The following is a 19,278-nucleotide window of genomic DNA, read 5'->3' as shown; positions in this document are numbered from 1 at the left end:
TACAGAATCATCAAAATCGTGGATGAATTTTGAAATAAAGAAGCAGAATCAGTGATTTTAAAACAAACTAATTAGTATTGTACAAATGTTTTATATAATTTCTATTATCACATTTGAACCAGTGATTATTATTATTAACCGTGCTCTATATTCAACAAGTTGTTTCGTTGCCGTTTAGAATTATTAACAGTTGATTGGATCGTAATTCTATTAAATTATTCATTTTTGGCCTATTTAATAAACGGTAAAATGTAGAATACATACACTTTCAGTCGCTACCGCTTCTTTTCTAATAGATAACCATCTTTCATCGTCATGTAATAGAAGTGTACAAATAAACCTTTATTAGCAAGTCTTATTGCTCGACCCTTATAATGCTCATGCATTTATGCATACAACTTTTTGAGTTCATCCAATGAAACCTGCGTCACACATGTGAATCGAAATATAAATTGGGGTTCCGCTGTCGTTTTTATTAAAACTAAAGTTTCAAATTCTGAGATAATGTTAAAAGTACAAAAAGATAAAAGTGAAACAAATTTAGAATATTAAAAATAGTATACAGGTAAGCACATGAATATTCAATTTTAAGACAAAAGCTTCCTATGAACAATTATCAAAAAATGTTATGAAGGTAAGCGAGCTACACCCCCTGAAAGAGATGCGTTTTTTAATGGGATTTTTCTACTATTACAGAATAGATAAAATTACTAAAGTTGGTACAGCTGGACGAATTCAAAGATTAGTTGTCAAAATTTTTAATTACGGGCGTCTTAAACGGTAAGACGTATTTAGTTTTTAATTTTTATTCTCTTTATGGTCTGTAAACTAATTTTTATCAAAAACAGTAAGTTTTATCGAAAAAACGCAAGACACCTCTTTTTTGTGAAAAACCATAGAATTTAGAATTTTGTGGCTGAAAGTGACAAGAACCAACAGCCAAAATAGTTAGGTTACTTTTAATCTAAATGCCCCTAGTTTAGGACGCCCTTGAGTAAAAATTTCGACATTTTATCTTTGAATTCGTTTGGGTGTATAAAGGTTATCAGTTGTACCAAATTTTGAAATTTTATCTACAATGGTTGCTGAAATATTGGAAAAAAGCTATTAAAAAATGTACCCCTTTTAGGGGATGTAGCTTCGGTATTTAATATTTTTCGATACATGTTTATAGGAAACTTTTATTTTAAAATTGAATATTCTATTACTGGCTTAAATTTGTAACAATAAAAACGAAACACCGATTACAAATTTTGAAAAATTAGATAATCTTTTCTAGTTTGTTCAACCTTTCAAAAATTTTATTTAGTTAATAATTTAGTTAATTTCAAATTTTTAGTTATTTATTGATTAAAATAGATAAACTAGAATCATATTCATGCCGTCTCTTGATAGAACAAATGATAACACTGGTCAACAAATTTGAACAAATTTTCGATAACATTGATTAAACTACCTTCCACGTTTATGATTTTTCAGTCTGATTTCGAAAATTTTCACAAAAATGTATCATCAATGTATCATTCGTATGTTACCAACTTCCTTCTGACACCCATGTTAAAGCAAAAGACTACTGAAAATAAATCAACTATTTAATTTATTTTATTATGAGCATACAATATTTTAATAAACTAATTTTAGAAACATTATAAAAGTCATATACTACAATAAAAGAGTGAAATCTCAACATTTTTTTTAAAGATATAAACTTAGATCCCTCTGTGATAGCTTTGACAATTTTTGTAACTTGGAGTTGTATGGTGTACCTTTGACAGTACAGATTCAGCCACATCATTTTGTGGCATTCTCCATTTGTCAAGATCATGTCAGTTTTTTCGTCGTTTGAGTACATTTTAAATTCAAGGAAAAAAGAAAGTGGAATTTTTGACACTGTCAAATTTAACTAATGACATATCAACAATTTGATTTGAAGTTAATAAACTAAAATTTTCAAACGTACAAAAAGCAGCAAAGTTGACTGAGATTGTATTTTGGGTTGCTTCTAAAAATCGGTCAGGGTCTTTATTATAATTGACTCAGCCTGTATTAAAATAGTTATTTTGGGGACTGAGTACCTAAAATAATCATTTTTACGTATTATTTACAACAACCCGATAGTTTTTTCCCTGCTGTATCGAATGGCGTTGGTTCATCTTCATATTTCAATTAGAGGCCAAGAAATTGATAATTATTTATAACTATTGTTTATTGTTTATAAATTATTAATTAAAGTAAAGATTATTATATTGTTACGGGAATTAGCGTGTTATACAAAATTTCAGTTTGTTCAGACGACAGACAGACAGACAACAAAGCAAGTTAAATAAAAGCTTTTTAAAACAAGTGTCACATTATCATTTTGATACGAGTAGTTTGTAACACGAACCAAGCAGTGGCGAGTGTTACAAATGCACGAGTGTCACAATGAGAGGTTGTAACACGTGTTTTTTATACAATTTTTTCTATTGAGCGCTTTTTAAATAAAATTTACTATTCTATTTTACAGTTAAAATTGATGACATTTGTCACGCATTGCTTAAAAAAATATCTCAAATTGCAAAAAAATGGTTAACATTATAAAATATTATAAAACAAGTATAATGCTTTGATAGTACAACATGCCCAAATTCCTGCTTTATTAATAAATTAATTACATTACTCTCGAGTATTTGTGACCCGCTCAAAAGTTAGGAATTTCTAATACAGAAATTTATTATGTCTCTGACACAGGACACTAAATACATAAAGGGCTGTCGAAGTTTTTAAATATTATATAAGTTATTGTGTTGTAAGAAACATAAACTTCCTAACAGAAAAACATCTTTAAAATAATTTTCTATTTTATTTGGTGCTGTAATAATAATTACACCTATGCTATAGCAGAGGGAATATAACACTCTTTGTAGACTTAGTCAAGAACAATAACTTTTACCACGTCCAACTTTCTGTTCTTCTTCTGTTTACCACAAACTTTAAATTTATGGTGTTAATAAAATTACATATAAAATAACAATACCAACTGTTTCATTTAACCAAATACATAGTAGGTACTTTAAACAAAACTTTACCTTTTTTAGGAAAGTTTCTAGGTGGTGATTAATTTAATTTAATTAAATATTAATAATAAATAGTGGCTCAGGTAAGGCAGGTTAGGGAGATGTGAAGTAGTCCTTTTCTGTTGCCTCACAAAAACAAAAAATATTAGCGGTTACCCATTCCAGGAATGTGCCTGCATTTCCCTGTGTTTTCTCCTATGCGTTTGTTTTCCACTTTAAGTGGCTTCCTCCAACGGAAAAACACGCATGACTTGGTACATTTTCCGTGCTTTAATATTACACCAGCTAAATAAAACTTCTATCTAAGGTTTCAAACAAAATCTAGTTATTTTTATAGAATGCACTTCATTTAAATTTTCTATTGATTAAGTGTTGTTACTGTAAATGTTTGTCATAAAATGAGTTTACACTTTTCCGGATGCTGCCTGAGGAAAATAGAAATCGTGTTCCTGTTCGTGCCAAATACAAAAGCTTGTAAATTTTGTTTTGAATTCGTTACAGTGTTTTTATCCTTGACGTTACAATCTGATTCTGTCGCTTTGTTTCTAGATTTGGACTATAAAAAGCACAAATGTGGATAATTGTATTGATTGGGCGTAGTTAAAACCACCTGTCGTAAATTTTAGTGAGATTTCTTTGCGTCAAACTTGAAAATCAATAGCTTAATAATAAAAGAATGAGTAATAACATATTAAGACAAAAATACAAAATGTGATTTCTTTTGTTTTTATATTAATATTACAAAATAATTTAAAAATTACTAATAAAATTCTTTTTGCATGAACATTATATTAAACGAATTGATTTTTGTAATTTTTTATTTTTAAATTGGTTTTTTTTTCTATTAAAATATTCTTTGGGCACCTACTTTTGAGTACGCATTACATTTATACATCCAAAGTTGTTTTCCATGCAAAATATATCTAATATATGAAAGCACGTCAACATTTTATTTCGAATTCACTGAATCGGTGTAACTTTTGATTTCTCGTGAGATTTTATTACCACAGAAGAGAGGTGCAGGCAGACTAGATAAGAAGCAATTTTTGAAAGTTGTTGCATGCAAAAAATTGAATAAAATATGCAACAAGATATCATAATTTTTTAGAGGTTTTAACAAAAGTTTTCATAAAATTTCATTGTAATAATAGTTATTTATTATACAAGACGATAAAGAAATTGTTTATCTATGAGTGAAAAGGTTAAGTTTACGAGTGACGAAGTCACGAGTAGACTTTTTTCACGAGTAGAAAAACAATCTTTATCGTCGTGTATAATATTTCGTTTTATGTTGTACTAACCTACCAGAATTTCTTGAATATAAATAAACAGTAGATAAAAATTACTTTATTTCACTAGACGATAAAAGACTATTTTATCTACTGAAATTAGTTCATAAAATACAAACAGTAGATAAAAATTATTTTATTTCTCAACACGATAAAAGACTACTTTATCTAATAAAATTAGTTGATCAACGCACTCTTTAACATTGAGTACAAAATAAATGTCTGAAACTGATCTAGTAATTTTTATTTGATTCAGTAAGATTAGACTGCAGATTGGAAGATTTAACTTCGATTTCTAGAACTAAGGAAATGAAATTTTACCGATCACGGCAAATCCTTTTTCCAATAAATAAGTTCATATTTCTTATAAGTAAGCTTGAAATTTTTAACGCGACATTACAAAATATTTTTTTGTCGTTTTTGTTGTTTTTTTTTAATCATAACTCTTCCCGTCCTCGTTGAAACTCAAATAAACTTTAAATATCATTTTACAAGCTTAAAAAATTCAAAGTATTTGAGTCGGCTTTGTGCGCCGGAAGTTGAAGATGAGCATCTTGAGAACTTGTCGAAAACACGCGAACATGAATTTCTTTTTCAAATTCAATCGTATTAAAGTCGATCCCGGACTCTGATCATTATTTACATACAGGATCAAAAGATTATTATTTTTATTTTAAAGTTGCTTCAAAGCATACACTTCTTAAAGGCTTAAATATGCCGGCATAAATTCAGACTTGAGCTTTTGCATAATTTATAAATTTGACATTTATTCGCGTTCTTTTATTAAACCGCTCTTCGTAATGAAATATTCTGGACTCGATGGAAAAATTCCGGACGAGAACACAAGATTTAATTGTTGTGTTCCGCCGAAAATGAGCAATAATTGAAGCTACATAGCTCGTTGTTTTGTCATGCTTAATAGGCATTAGAGAAAATTAAATAACAAACCAGAGGGAATTTTAGTTTTTTTATTAAAACAGTTGACGTAAAATTACACAAAACTATTTGTTCTTTACTTTTTCTAATAATTTTAATTTTTAAATGGCAGCAGGAAACACCTTTATGCAATTTTAAATTGGTGTTTTGACTTTAACGATATTTTGATGGCGCTGTTATGACATATTGTGTCGTTAGGGAGCACTCCAAAGGAAATAAACGTCTCCGACAATCATTCGCAAGATACTAAAATATTAAAATTGCAAATGGTAATAAGAATATTTTGTTACGTGTAGAAAAAATTTTAATATTTTTGTAGTCCTCACAGAAACTTAGTGAAGCAAAGATCTTTTTGTCCGATGAATGACACCAACTGTTGCCAGCGTTTCTAATGGAATATGATATAATATCTGTTACAGATTCGGAGTGATGCTACATCTGTCTGCAAACAATGTGGTATTAGATTACGTAAAAATATAATTAAAGAAGTGAATAGTTTAGTTTTAATTAAGATGAGCACTTTGAAATTGGAGTTAATTTGGTAATTGGAATGTTTTTCATGAGAATACAATGGTCATGTAAGGTTTGCATACAAACAAATGTAGTTTGGCACTCCCTGCTGAAACAACACGCGATTGTTGCGTGGATGAAAAAGGTATCGGATTTCTAAAATTCTTCACTACATTATGTACCTCCACAAATGGTGGAGGCGCCGGTCTAAAAAAAATATAGAAAAGATTATTATTGTTAAAAAATTAAAACAAATTATAAACTTTATCACAATATTTCTTTGCTGATAAGTTAATGAAAATAATATTTAATGACAAAATTGGGGACTAGATTCCTAAAACGACAAAATTCAACGTAAATGTAATTAATTTTGGTCTCCCACAACTATAATATTAAACATCGCACGTGTAATAAACAAGATTTTATCTAACACCGTTCATGTAATTAAAATTCCGGTGCTTGTCATAAAACTAATCATTAAAAGATAACAAACATAGGCCAAGTTTAGTTTGTCAAACTAAACTTAACCAGAGCTATATTTGACTAGATATTGTTTTAAATACATTTGAATTAGAAATACGATTTAATTGTGAAAAAATTAAATAAATAAACTTGAATTGTGTTTGTGGCTATTTTTGTTTCTCTCTTTAATGTTGTATTGATAGACATTTGAAATTTTTTCCGAATATAACCTGCCACTATCTATCCAATTTAATCAATCTCTTTGATCTTTCTCGAATTGTGAGATGTGATTTTGGCGAATAATGACGTTTGTCAATAACACGAGTCCGTCGAGACCGGTCTGAAACCACATAAAGTGCTCTCAGCTAAGCTTCAATATAAATCTACCTATGTTACATCATATTACATATTAACAAAACACAAGCTTCAGTTGTTAATGAGGGCGGAGCAAAACTACAAGATGTCGAAATGTCACGTAAGCGTCGTGATTAACTCAATTTGAAATGCGTGACGTCGGAATTCGACATGGAATCTACTCTCATTAATTTATTTTGGTAACTTTCGCTTTAAAGGTACTTTTAAATTTATGGTTTCCTGAGATTTATTTTATCTATGCCCGCTAAGGGACTGAGGACTGTGACCTGAAAGTTGCTTCAGTGGTGCGATGATTCTTCTTCATGCGGTAATAGCTTCATTACCGCGCTAGAGCGATAACAAAAGTATATGAGAAAGGTAACTTTGTGTAAATTTTTTTCACAATATCGCTATCAATCATACTTACAAAGACACTTTCTAACAAATTAGGTTAAATTTGCTTTTGTAATAAACAAAATAGAGAAGAAATAAAAATTATTATCAAAATTGATGCTTCTACAAATTCTGCTGTGCCAAGCAAAAACCCAGTAACCAAAAATTTATATTTTATATTCATTTAAATACACCATTAGTAACTATTTGTTTAAAATTATTACCTAAACAAGTAGTTTCTGTTTTTTCAAAAACAGTAACTACGGCGCAGAATTCCTTTTCCCAGTGTAAAACACTGTATCTACAAAATAAAGTCCGTTTTTTATTTATGCGTGTGGATCAATTAATAATTTGAAAGACGTACTAGATATCTATTTCTTTTCAACATTTGTAGACAGCCATGTTGCTCTTTCGCGTATTTGCGTAAGGTCGGTCACGTAGGTAGGTCATTTTATTTTAATTTTTTAATAGGGAAAATTGTTTTGAGGCTAATATTTATACCCTCTATATCATCATAACAATTGTAATTCAAGCCATATAAGAATCCTATTGCCAAAGAAAAGATTGAATTTTTTACTTTAGTACCAAAATATCAGAAGCTGTTAAAACAGACTGAGGTCATGTCGTGTTCTTGATTTACACTACCCCCACGCAAACAAAAAAGATAGACTGTACCTTAGAAACAGTCAATTGTACTCCACTTTTTAAGTAGAAATAACTTAAACAAGAGCCAGTTTCGTAATCAAACTAAACGGACTTTAAAGTTAATGTTGTTTTAGAATGTGAAATTTTTGTCAACAAGTTTGTAGTTAATTTAATGCTCTTTTAAATGCAATTATGAAACTGACCCGAAGTGTGAAAAACTATATTTTTTATAGTTGTAACATAATCATAATAACATAAATTTACATGAACCTAAACAAACAAACAGGATGTTTCAGAACACGCGCCCCAGAGAAAAATGTGAATTGCCGGCAACAAATAAGGCACCAAAAAGTGCAGCCGAAGAAGTAACTTTTGCTTACATAAGAAAGTTGCGGAACTCTTAATTCCACCAACCCCAGAAAGGCACCTCAGGGTGTGATTGAAAAATTATATCCATTGCTAGGTACCACATAAAAAATGCAGTTTACTCTACAGAAAAATAGTTTTTTTTTTTTTAATTTGCAAGGCATATTTGATTTTTCAAAACTAAAATTGTGTTAGAAATTAATTTTTAATCAAACAGAGCTGAACCCTTAAAATTAAAATCGAATTTGTTTTATCTTTTACAAGAGTCGTTTCATCTATCCGGTAACGTACTGTATATGTGTATATTATACACAGGATGTCCCACGTAAGATTCTTGGGTCTAATACCATTGTTATTTGACAACAAATTTTCATAAAATTTAAGTCTAGACAACTCAGAAGGTGGAGATTTAAGTAGTTTTAATAAAACTGTTTCAAGATACGAGTAAAAAAATAATTTTAATACATATTTTCTCAATTTGAAATTAAGAGAAACTATTACTAAGCACTAAAAATAAACCTCTACACAAAAAACTAACTAAATCACTCGTCTGAATCAACAGAAATGCCGTCGAGTATGTATTAAACTGTTGATCTAAACCTTGTAAGAATTTTATAAGTTAACTAACAATATTTTAATGTCCCCAAGTATCATTCTAAAAACCTGTGGTAAATTAAGTTAGACCTGTATCTTTAGATCCTATTTACAGACCTTTATCAGGAGGTCAATCTGTATATCTATCTGTTTACAGACCTGTAGCAGAAAATCTATCTACAGACCTGTATCTGTATATATTTGTAAATCTGCCAACCGACCTGTATCTATAAATTTATCTACAGAACTGCATCTGTAAATCTGTCTACAGACCTGTATCTGTAGATCAATCTGTAGATTTATACAGGCCTCTAGCTGTAGATCTATATACAGTTCTGTATCTGTGGATCTATTTGTACATCTATCCACAGACCTGTAACTGTAGATACATATGTAGATCTATCTATAGGACAGAGGTCAGGTCAGGTTCTTTTCTAAAATTGAAAGAGTTAAAGGTCACAGTGTTGCTTCCCCAATTGGAAAAGAATTATAATTCACCGTCGTATAGGAACATGTTTCGGCAAATTATAAAAGTTTTATTTGGAACCAAATTACTTAAAAATAATTGAACTAAAGAATAAACCAATTAACTAGTAATTTCTATGTTTTTTTTTTAAATATTAAAGTATAAACAGAAAGAGAGATGAAGCCGACACCTTCCCAAAATGATTAAGGCATTTTGTTTTTTTTTGTCTTTTTTATCTTTTGTTCTTTATGTGAAAATGTCTAAAACTTCCGTAAAAGAATGCTTTCCAGTCAAAGAAGCAGAGTTTTTTTTTGACAAATTAAAATTACTCTTCCCGTTGGTACATTCTTTATCTGTACTATTATTAATTAATTGCTTTTGTACTGAAAACTGCTTGAAATTGTATTTACTTTTATTTAATTTTAGGAATGAGTAATATTTGTAAAAATTAAACTAATGAAAAACACAATATCTAACACTATAATTTTGTTTTATTAAATTGCCTTTAAAAACGATATTTCTAAGTTAAATAATATGTAGGGAGAGCAAGTCATTCGGAAGGGCTGTTTAAGAAGTACGTCATTTTTGGGTCCAGCAAAATATTAATTAAAAAGCAGATATTGTGTTTTAGCTTTTAGCTTAAAATTTGTGTCTAAATAGACAAAAGGTAATACAATTATTTCTTATATTTATTTTATTACAGCAATCGCTAAAAAAAGTTTCAAACAATGGTTTCAAGATTTTTTTTTATTTATCATTATTTTTATTATAAATTAAATCATACTCCATCTTTTTAAAACTTTTAGGCCGAGTTTGACTGGTTCGTACTCAAATTATTGACTTTTAACGTTGGGAGCCTCGCCGTAATCCGAATTTTATTTCAGAATCTACCGAAAATGACGCTGCCTTTCCTCCTTCTTCCCAAGCGGTGCCAAAGCCACGATGCCGCTCCTTCGGACCACAACCCTTGTCGTTTTAACGGTGATCCAGCTATTTGAGCCCTCGTCTCCGACCGGCAATCAAGACAAACGCATATCAGCGTTCCTGAACGGCGATTTTATAATCGGTGCCTTATTCCCCGTGCATCACCAACCGTCATCAAAGAAACGCACCGTCGCCAGTCTCGGCATCAAATGCGGCGAAATCCGGGAACTCTACGGCATCCAGCGCGTCGAAGTCACGTTCCAGACATTGGACCGAATTAATAAAGATCCCAATTTACTGCCCAACCTCACATTAGGGGTGGAAATCCGGGATGAGTGCTGGTACGCCCCGGTGGCACTCCAGCAGAGCATCGAGCTCATAAGGGATGCCATCACTCCCGTGTCCTCCTACCTGGACTCGTGCCACAACCTCACGGCTGCCAGCGACGCCGGCCAGCGAGGACCCCTCATCGGGGTGGTGGGGCCAGGGTCCAGCTCGGTGGCGCTCCAAGTGCAGAACCTGCTGCAGCTGTTTCACATACCCCAAGTCGGGTATTCCACCACTTCGAGGGATTTATCCGATAAGAGTCGATTTAATTATTTCCTGAGAGTGGTGCCGTCGGATTATTACCAAGCGCAAGTTATTCTCGATATTGTGAGATATTACGGGTGGACGTACGTCTCGGCTGTCAATACCGATGGTGAGTTTCACATTACGAGAGGAATGGGATGAGGTGTTTTCCAAGGATCGGGAAAAAAGTTTGCGCTAAATTATTAATTTGTTTTGACACTTTTGATGGAAATTTCGTTGAAAAATGTGCACAATTTAATCCGCATATCGAAAAAAGTGAACTCATAGTATGTTAGAAAAAAAAACTCAAAACTTACGAGTATAAAAATTAAAAAAAGGAGAGTATGAGGAAAAATGAGCTTTTTACTACAAAAATTTTAATGAAAGAATGTGTCTGTAGGCACTTTGTATTTAAATAAAGCTCGTAATTGACGTAAGTTCTAAATTATTCTTCAGCCTTAGTTCCAAAATTGTAACTTTTTTATTTACAATTAAAAAAATAATGCGGATTTAGAAATCACCACTAAAGAGAGCAAAAAAAACAAAAATTTGTTCAAAATCTGTAAGTAAAATTTCTTTAAAATCTTTTAAGCCCTATTTTTGTAAAAAAACATTGAAACCGGATTTATAGTTGAATAAAAATATCATACAATGAAAAAAACTAGTCCAAATTTGGTTGTTTTAATTTAACCTGGTTGAGTCGACTTGGAATTTATTCTCCCTTTTATAAGACATAACCCAACTTTGAGGTGGCCACCTCCTTCATTGAAATTTTTGAGTTAAATCGATGCGTGGACCTTATAGCTTGTTCATTCTGCTTCAGTTTGCTTTTTTATACTCTTTTTACGTCAATTTGTCGCTGAGATATCTGACTTTTAATAAAAAAGGATTCTTTTGTCTTTGATCATCAAAAATTCAGCAATCAATGACCGCACAGAGAATGTAACCGTTGTTTCAAATACTGGAATAAATAAGATCCTTTGACGATTAAAAAAAAATTTACTTTGATTTTAAGAAAAGAGAAAATAGTAGATTATATTATTAGGAGTAAAAGTGATTTTATGTGTTATGTGTTTATGTGGCGAAACTGAACGTTCATTTTGCCGAACGGAGTGAGGCAAATGGATTCAGCTGAGCCACATAAACTCACTTTTACTCCAAATAATATATACTATTTTATCTGAAAACGATTTAGATGGAGAAAAAAGAGCAAGACACCAATAATCAAGTAAATCATCTCAATAAACAGGACGCTTTGCAATAAAATCATAACAAAGTCACGCCTCACTTTCGGAATTTGTGTTGAGAATGCTGATAATCTACCTTGTACCTCTCCAGAAAATGCTGAAAAAGCGAAAGAAACAACAGTGGTAAATGTGAAAGTAAGTGTCAAGTAAAAGTGAAAACGCCTAGGCGTAAAAACAGTGTTTTTACTCCATGTCTGAAAAGTAAAACTTTTACCTGTGTCATAAAAGTGGTCACTTTTGTGACGTTTGCGAATAAAAATAGTTTTTTTTGTTGTTTTAGTAAATTTACCAAGTATTTACAAATATTATATAACGAAGAAAATAATGTTATTCGGTTTTTTAACAATCTAATATCCGTCAATAGTCCTGTAAATTTTTAAATTTACCATCGAACCGTTTTCTCGGACCGATTAATCAAAGTTTCACAAAAGAATTAAAGGAACAAGTGTATTGGTTCTGAACATTGTGTAACTTTCATCTCAATCAAAAAACACGTTTTTTCAACATTTTACAACTTTGCATTATTGAAAAAAAATACATTTTTTTCGCGCTATTACGTGATAACCGTAGCTCAGAAAAAAAATTGCCAAAAGATCTCAAAACTAAAAACTTAAAGCTGCACAAAATGTTTTTTAAGTATGCAAATATGACCATTTTTTACTGAGATACAGCCTTTTAAAAATCACCAAAGAAATTAATAGATTTTTTTTGTACCCTTAATTTTTTTGAGTGGTGTAGGTATAAAGTTTTGTTTGTATTTTAATTAAACCAATGGCAATTAACTTTATGTAACATTTTTTCATTAAAGGTAAATAATAAGGATTAATTTAACTGAGTTTCCGTTCTTTTTACCTAAATTCTACTCTACCGGAAATAGCATTATTATGAATGCAGGAACGCTTCGGCGGTCAATACTGAAGATGAGTTTTTATTTCAGGTGTTAAAAATATGTTTTGAGGGGGAGCATTTTTTGTAGAATAAAAAATCTATTGAAATGGTTTCTTTTATGTGGCTTTAGGTACGGACAATAGCTTCATCAGTGGCGCACAATATCAGTTTTCAATTTTCCAAGGTATTGTACCTTCCACAATTCTTTATTTGGTGCGACAAAATACTGATGGGAAAGTACAAGAAATTAAAAAAATTCGTCGAGCTTTAGCAAAGCTGAGATGCATTATGCAAGTTAGAATTTATTTGAAATATTTAGATTTGTTGCTCACTAATTTTGGTGGATGCGCCGGGTATGATTATTTTTAATAAGTAAATACCGGGAGGGGCATCGGTTACGCGCAGAAAAGAAATTTCCACTTCTAATTAAATAAAATTGTTGAATTTTTTCACATTTACCTGTGCATTAGTAAGGTACATTCTCTAATTTTTTGGTAATTTTTCATTTACGAACAAAGCCAAAAAAAAATAGGAAGTAATTTTCTCCCAAAAAGTTTAATTCTAATTTTTATACTGACCTACGCAGATTCACTTCTTACAATTGTTTACAAAATCAGAGAAAAAAAATACCAATTATATTTTGAGTAAAACGTAATTTCCCACCTTAACTTTGAAAATAATTTTTATTTATGACCTGCTACTTGTGCCATCGTAAATTTAGGTGACAATGGGGAACTGCAATTGGGGTAAGATTCCAAGATTTACAACAAAAAGAGCTTTTAAACCGGTCGGCTACCAGTAAATGATTCTTTTGTTGGCAAATTATACCATTTTGTCATAAATCACGGGTCTGGTTTGTGTTTAAATAAAAAAAGCGATTATTTGAATAACCAAGTCAAAATTTGAAATTGTGATATTAAAGTATGATGCGCTAACAGATACAGATTCATTTAGTGTAAAAACTTTATAAGTAAATTAACAGAAAGTATTCCTAATACACACAAAACTGTTACGGACTCATTTAAAAATAGAAAAATTCTCAAAAATTATACCAAATCAATAATTAATTAGGTATATGAAACATCGCCAGTTTTAATTAATTAGAAGTCGCGATTTATCATGTGCGCGTAACCGATGCCCCACCCGGTATATGCAATATTGTATACAGGCTGCGCCAGAACTCGCGCTCCAGAGAAAAATGCCATGTAAAGTAAGATACTAGGAATATGGAAAAAATGTTTAAAAAGTTCTATCTATAAAAATTTTGAAGTTGTACCTAAGAGTTTTAATCTTGCACTTTGACTTTATTTATTTCTGTTGAAAAAATAATTTTCTAAATTTTTTGCTACAGGCTATTAGAAGAGGAAACAAGGATAATATTATTTGTGGCTTTTATTGGCAAAATTTTTGTACCATTACTAAATAATTATAAAAGAACATATCATCAGTATCATTAAATAGACATAATAAAATGTAAAAAATTAATATAAAAACATTTTTTCCATGTTCCTGGCATCTTACTTGAAATTTTTCTCTGGAGCGCGAGTTCTGACACATTCTGTATCTAACTTGTAAGTATAATTTTATTATGCAACCTTCCATTAAACCTTCGCTTGTCATTATTGCTGATGAGCAAATAACCAACATCATTTAATTAATCTTTGCGGTTCCGTTATTCAAATATAGCTCCATTGCACAAATTTACTTAAAGTGAATCTAGACAACTTATTACCGTTCATAGTTGGTTATTACCACAGAAAAATGACAAAGTATGAAGAAGTTATAAGAAGATGACGGAAATATTTTACATTGTAATCAGTTGAAATCCTCTCAAAGGTCGCTTTAGGCTCAGTTATTTCCTTAAAATAACAAAGATAAAGTTTTTCTTTAAAATAAAATTTTTGCGAGTTTTCCTCAATCTAATTATTTTCCGGTTCATAACGCATTTTCATCAACTACAATGGACTTAAATTCTATCAGACTCAAATAGTATTTAAAAGATCCTTTGTTATCCGTTTAACAACTAAATTAGTGTTTTTTATCTAGGATAAAAATGCAAATTGGATTGAGAATGGTTTTAGTTTTCCTTGTCAATATTGACAAATAAACTTCTGATTAATTGAATAACTTTTGTAACTTGTTTGCATTTACAGTAATTGATCATCGAGCTTCAGGAGTGTCAGTTGCATAATTGTTGGCGATTAATTAACATTTTTCAGACAGTAACAGGTGTTACGTAAGCTGTTAATTACGTAATCGATATTTTGTTACAGAAAATTATGGCCAATCGGGGATCCAAGCCTTTCGGGAGCTTGCCGAAGAAGCCGACGTTTGTATCGCGAGAGAGGATTCGATTCTGAGCAACGCGCCCGACGAAGGCTTTGATAAGGTCATCCTCAATCTGAAACAAGATCCCAATGCTTATGTCGTCGTCTGCTTTTGCGAAGGACTGACCGTCAGAGGACTCCTCAAGGCGACCCGACGTCTCAACATGACCAATCATTTCTTATTCATAGGAAGGTAATTTCATACAGTTTCTAGTTTTCTTTCTTGTCTACACAATTTTCCAGTTGTGAATTTCCAATGCTTTGAATCAGAAACTTAACTTAATTTCAAGTCAAGTCTTCGTAAAAAAAAACAGTGTCATTGTACATATATGTATGAAGTAATAAAGTTTCATTCACACAAGTGTCTATAGTCTGAGAGCCGTGATCAAAGGAACAACTAGAGAGCTTTTCGAGAAAGCACGCATTTTATTAATACAGCAGAAGTACTGAATGAATGTAAAATTGATTCCCTGCGATGATTTCACTATGTCTATATTCTCATATATCTCTCGCCACATGTCGACGTACTCTATTACTGTCATATTACCATCATCAGTGAGTTTAATAAAGCATGGTAACCCCTAATTTAGTTGCCTTAGCTAAAGGCTGTCTCAAAGGAGGCATCGTTTATACATTGCATAACGTTCAACACTAGACAAGTAAAGATTTAAATATAACTTAACTATCGTTTCTTATATCAATAAAAATACAAGGTGTTCCAGAACTCACGTCACAAAAAAAATGCCATGTAAAGTAAAATACCAGGAACATGAAAAATATGTTAAAAAAATTCTATGTCTAAAAATTTAGAAATTATGAGAGCTTAAATTTTGTACTGTGACTTCATGTTTTTTTGCCATACTTGATACATAATGGCTATTTATGAATCAAGTACGCAAAATAGGGTTTTAGGGGACGAATCGTAATTAATGATGAGGCGACGTAGGAGCCGAGTCTTTAATAAAAGGAGTCACCTAAAACCCTATTTTGCGTACGTGGTGCATACAAGATTTTTTTGTTAAAGCTTCCAAAACACGAATTCACACCTCTTACTAATTAAAAAAAATTCGTTACTATAGTAGTATTTTTTAGTCCGCAAAAACCGTTTTTCCTAAAATAACCATTTTGCATACTATTTTCTTGAGTCCGGAAAAGACTCATTTTGGGGACTCAAATGAGTCCGCGAAATAGCTATTTTTGGGAGCGTACCTATACAAAAAATAGCTATTTTGGTAACACGTACCTAAAACGTTTTTGCGGACTCAACTGGTATTCCAGACGAGATGAAACCGACATTTGTCCGCAAAAACTGTGTTTTAGGTACTTGTAACAAAAATAACTATTTTTGACTGTTCATGATATTTTTTAAATACTTACTACTGATATAAGCGGCACCGCATTCAAGAATGTGTGGCATAATTTTAACTACGAATATCCCTCTACAAAAAAGAATAGATAGCACAGTTTTATTGACCTACCTAAAAAAAGAAAAAAATACAGCTTTCCAAAAATTGGGATGAAAAAATGATTTTCTGAAAATAGTTTTTTTATCGTTTATCTGATTAATGCTTATTATGAAACTTTGCATGTTAAGAGACAAAAAGACACTCTTTGATATGGTGTAAACGGAAATCTTGTAAAAGCTATACATTTCCCGTGACAAGGCGCTCTTCCAGTTTTTGGGTCATATTTTTTTTAGCCTATTAACTCCTATTTTTGATACCAAAAATTGAAAAAAAAATTCATTGTTTTTATTATTATTTTCAAAATTCTATTTATTCTTAAACATGTTTTAACTATCTTGGTTAAAAGAAGCACACAATGACCTTCATTAATTATTAATAAAAAGTAATTTCAACTTATTAGAAACCCATTTTATTTTTAAACTTTTAAACATTCAATTTTTTTTATTTTTTATATAAGATAAAATAGAGACCTAAAAGTTTTTTGAAGTATTTTTTTCATAAAGTTTACTTAATTTTCAAACTAAAATTTTATTGAAGATATTTGTTGTCTCATCGAAATAAAGGAATTCAATTGAAAGTCATTTTTACTGTTTTTAAAAAATAATGTTAGATTTACTGTTTGTATCCTACTATAAAAATCAAACCTAAATCGGGGTTGAAATCGCAACCAATTTGTTTTCAACATAGCCTGCTCATAGCAAAAGTTTTTAATTCGCTTTTCCTAAAATAAATTAGTTTTATTTTGATTTATGCTCCACTTCAAAAATGATTTATTACTAAAGCTTAATTATTATGCTTTTGAGTAGAGAACACAGACTAAATTTCGGTTTAAACGTTTTTTCTATGATCGGTGTGTTTGTCACAAATAAATTTACGATCTCGGAAAAAAATACTAATTAAAGAATTTGCCTGAAGCGTTGAAAGGAATTGAAGACAAATACAGGAATAAGTCTGAGACATTCTAAAGGAATTTCTTACATTATTTAAAAAACAATAAATTTGTGTAGATAATCTCTACAAAATTTATTTAAAAGAGAATAATTCTTTAAGTGGAGAATAACTCAATGTTGGTATGTGCAAAGAATTCAATTATTCTCGAATTTTCGAGGACGACATCGAAACAGCACGAGTTTTAAATCGGCCTGCAGCAGGATAAAGGGAATTCCGAGACAAATGAGCTTATTTACACGTAAATTGTTTTAATATAAGCACAAAAGAAGCTTTCGACCATTTGTCGATCTTTTTACTGAATTTGCCGTTGCAAATAGGATTGGTTTTGCATTTAGCTTATTGTATTTTTGTTGGGACTTAAATTTTTAAACAACGAAAAGTTTCACTCTTGCACTTATCCTGTTTAGTGATTTTAACTTAATTGCTAATTAAAATTAAGAATTATCGCCTTATTAATTAATATAAGTGATAAAACTAATACAAGCGTACAAGATCTTGTATCCTGAATCCTCCAACGCTACTCCGTGATAACAGCCTTTCACACCGGATTTCCCGTCAAATGAGTAGGAATAACTTCTAGTAATGAATAGTTAATTGCTAATTGCTTCAACTGTTGGTCGATTGATTACTGCTTATACAATAATTAATTAATGCTGGTCAATTCAAATCCTCCTCTATTTCAAAGAGATTAAAAAATGAATTGGAAAATTGTTAAATAAGCCGGAAGCAATCTAATTTCAGTAAATTTGTGAAAATATGACAAGTTTTCAGTTCATTAACTCGTAAAAAGCAAATTTAATGAACTAATTGAAACTATCTCCAAATTCGAATATTAAATTACAAGTTTGTAGTTACTTATAATGTGGTAAGCACCAGATGGCATTGTTTCCTTCCGACATCGCAAGTAGATTTGTTGGATTCCCAGGTACTTCAAAAGTTTCTAAATTATGTCATAGTTTCACTCTAATCTTATCTTGGCATCTCTAACCGCTTGTTAATTGCTGCTTAATGATTGTAAAGCACTATCTAAAATATATTATTTAAATTTTACAATTGATAGTTGACACAAAAAATCTCAAATCTACGAACCAAAATCAATTTATCTATAATTTGATAATGTGTGAAACAATAGATATAAACAATAATTTAAAAATTAGATTTTTTAGTTTAAAAAGTAAATAAAAGCAGAATGTTTGTTATTTCAATTGTAAATCAAATCAAAATATTTATACATGTAAACCGGAAATTAAAAAGTAGTGTACTCGTCGGTGTAGACAAAAAAATTTCAATTTTCATAATTTGTTAGTTGCATTAAAAAGAGATTTCTTTTTAGATTTGATCGAAATGTATTTTTAATTTAATCATTAGTTTTATTTTCTAATTGTTTTTCAATTTATGGAGGACTAGTTTAATTATTTTAATGTTTACTGTTATCATCGGATCACTGTATTAACAACATTTTTTTAACTGAAAATAGTTATAACCCCAGGCCTAAATGGGCTACAGCCCTGGGGCGCCAGCCATTTAGGACGGCAATTTTACTTGCACTGAAATCAGTAACGTGGTTGTCATACTTTTTCTAAAAAAATTTTACACAAGAATTAAGACTGATTTTTTTTCTGGAAAGAAAATAGTACAAACTTTAAGGCTTAAATAAAAGTTAAAAAAAAATAAGTTTGTTAAAAGTTACTCAATACTCATTAAAAATTTTTAATGAAATATTTGATTTATTGATTTTGTATTTAAAAGATTTAAGACATTAAAAGGTATGTTTTTAAATTGAAAATTTAACAATCTATTAGTTGCAAAAACAAAATAGGGCGTTCCATTTACA

General features: G+C 30.6%; 1 protein-coding gene across 1 annotated transcript in view; it reads left to right on the top strand.

The window, feature by feature from the left end:
• LOC123007733 (metabotropic glutamate receptor 5-like) overlaps positions 1–19,278 on the top strand; it is a 34,671-nt gene that overhangs the window by 6,219 nt on the left and 9,174 nt on the right. The window contains exons 2-3 of the mRNA XM_044403152.1: positions 9,956–10,695; positions 14,974–15,220. Coding sequence (XP_044259087.1) covers positions 10,014–10,695; positions 14,974–15,220 — 929 coding nt within the window. The 5' untranslated portion in view covers positions 9,956–10,013. The remainder of the gene's footprint in view (positions 1–9,955; positions 10,696–14,973; positions 15,221–19,278) is intronic.

This window comes from Tribolium madens, unplaced genomic scaffold (assembly GCF_015345945.1).
Source record: "Tribolium madens isolate multiple individuals breed KSU strain unplaced genomic scaffold, Tmad_KSU_1.1 Scaffold_3;HRSCAF=73;Tcas5.2_LG2, whole genome shotgun sequence".
Taxonomy (NCBI): Eukaryota; Metazoa; Arthropoda; class Insecta; order Coleoptera; family Tenebrionidae; genus Tribolium; species Tribolium madens.
The sequence above is the reverse complement of the archived record's forward strand: the minus strand, read 5'-3'. Positions and strand labels throughout refer to the sequence as shown.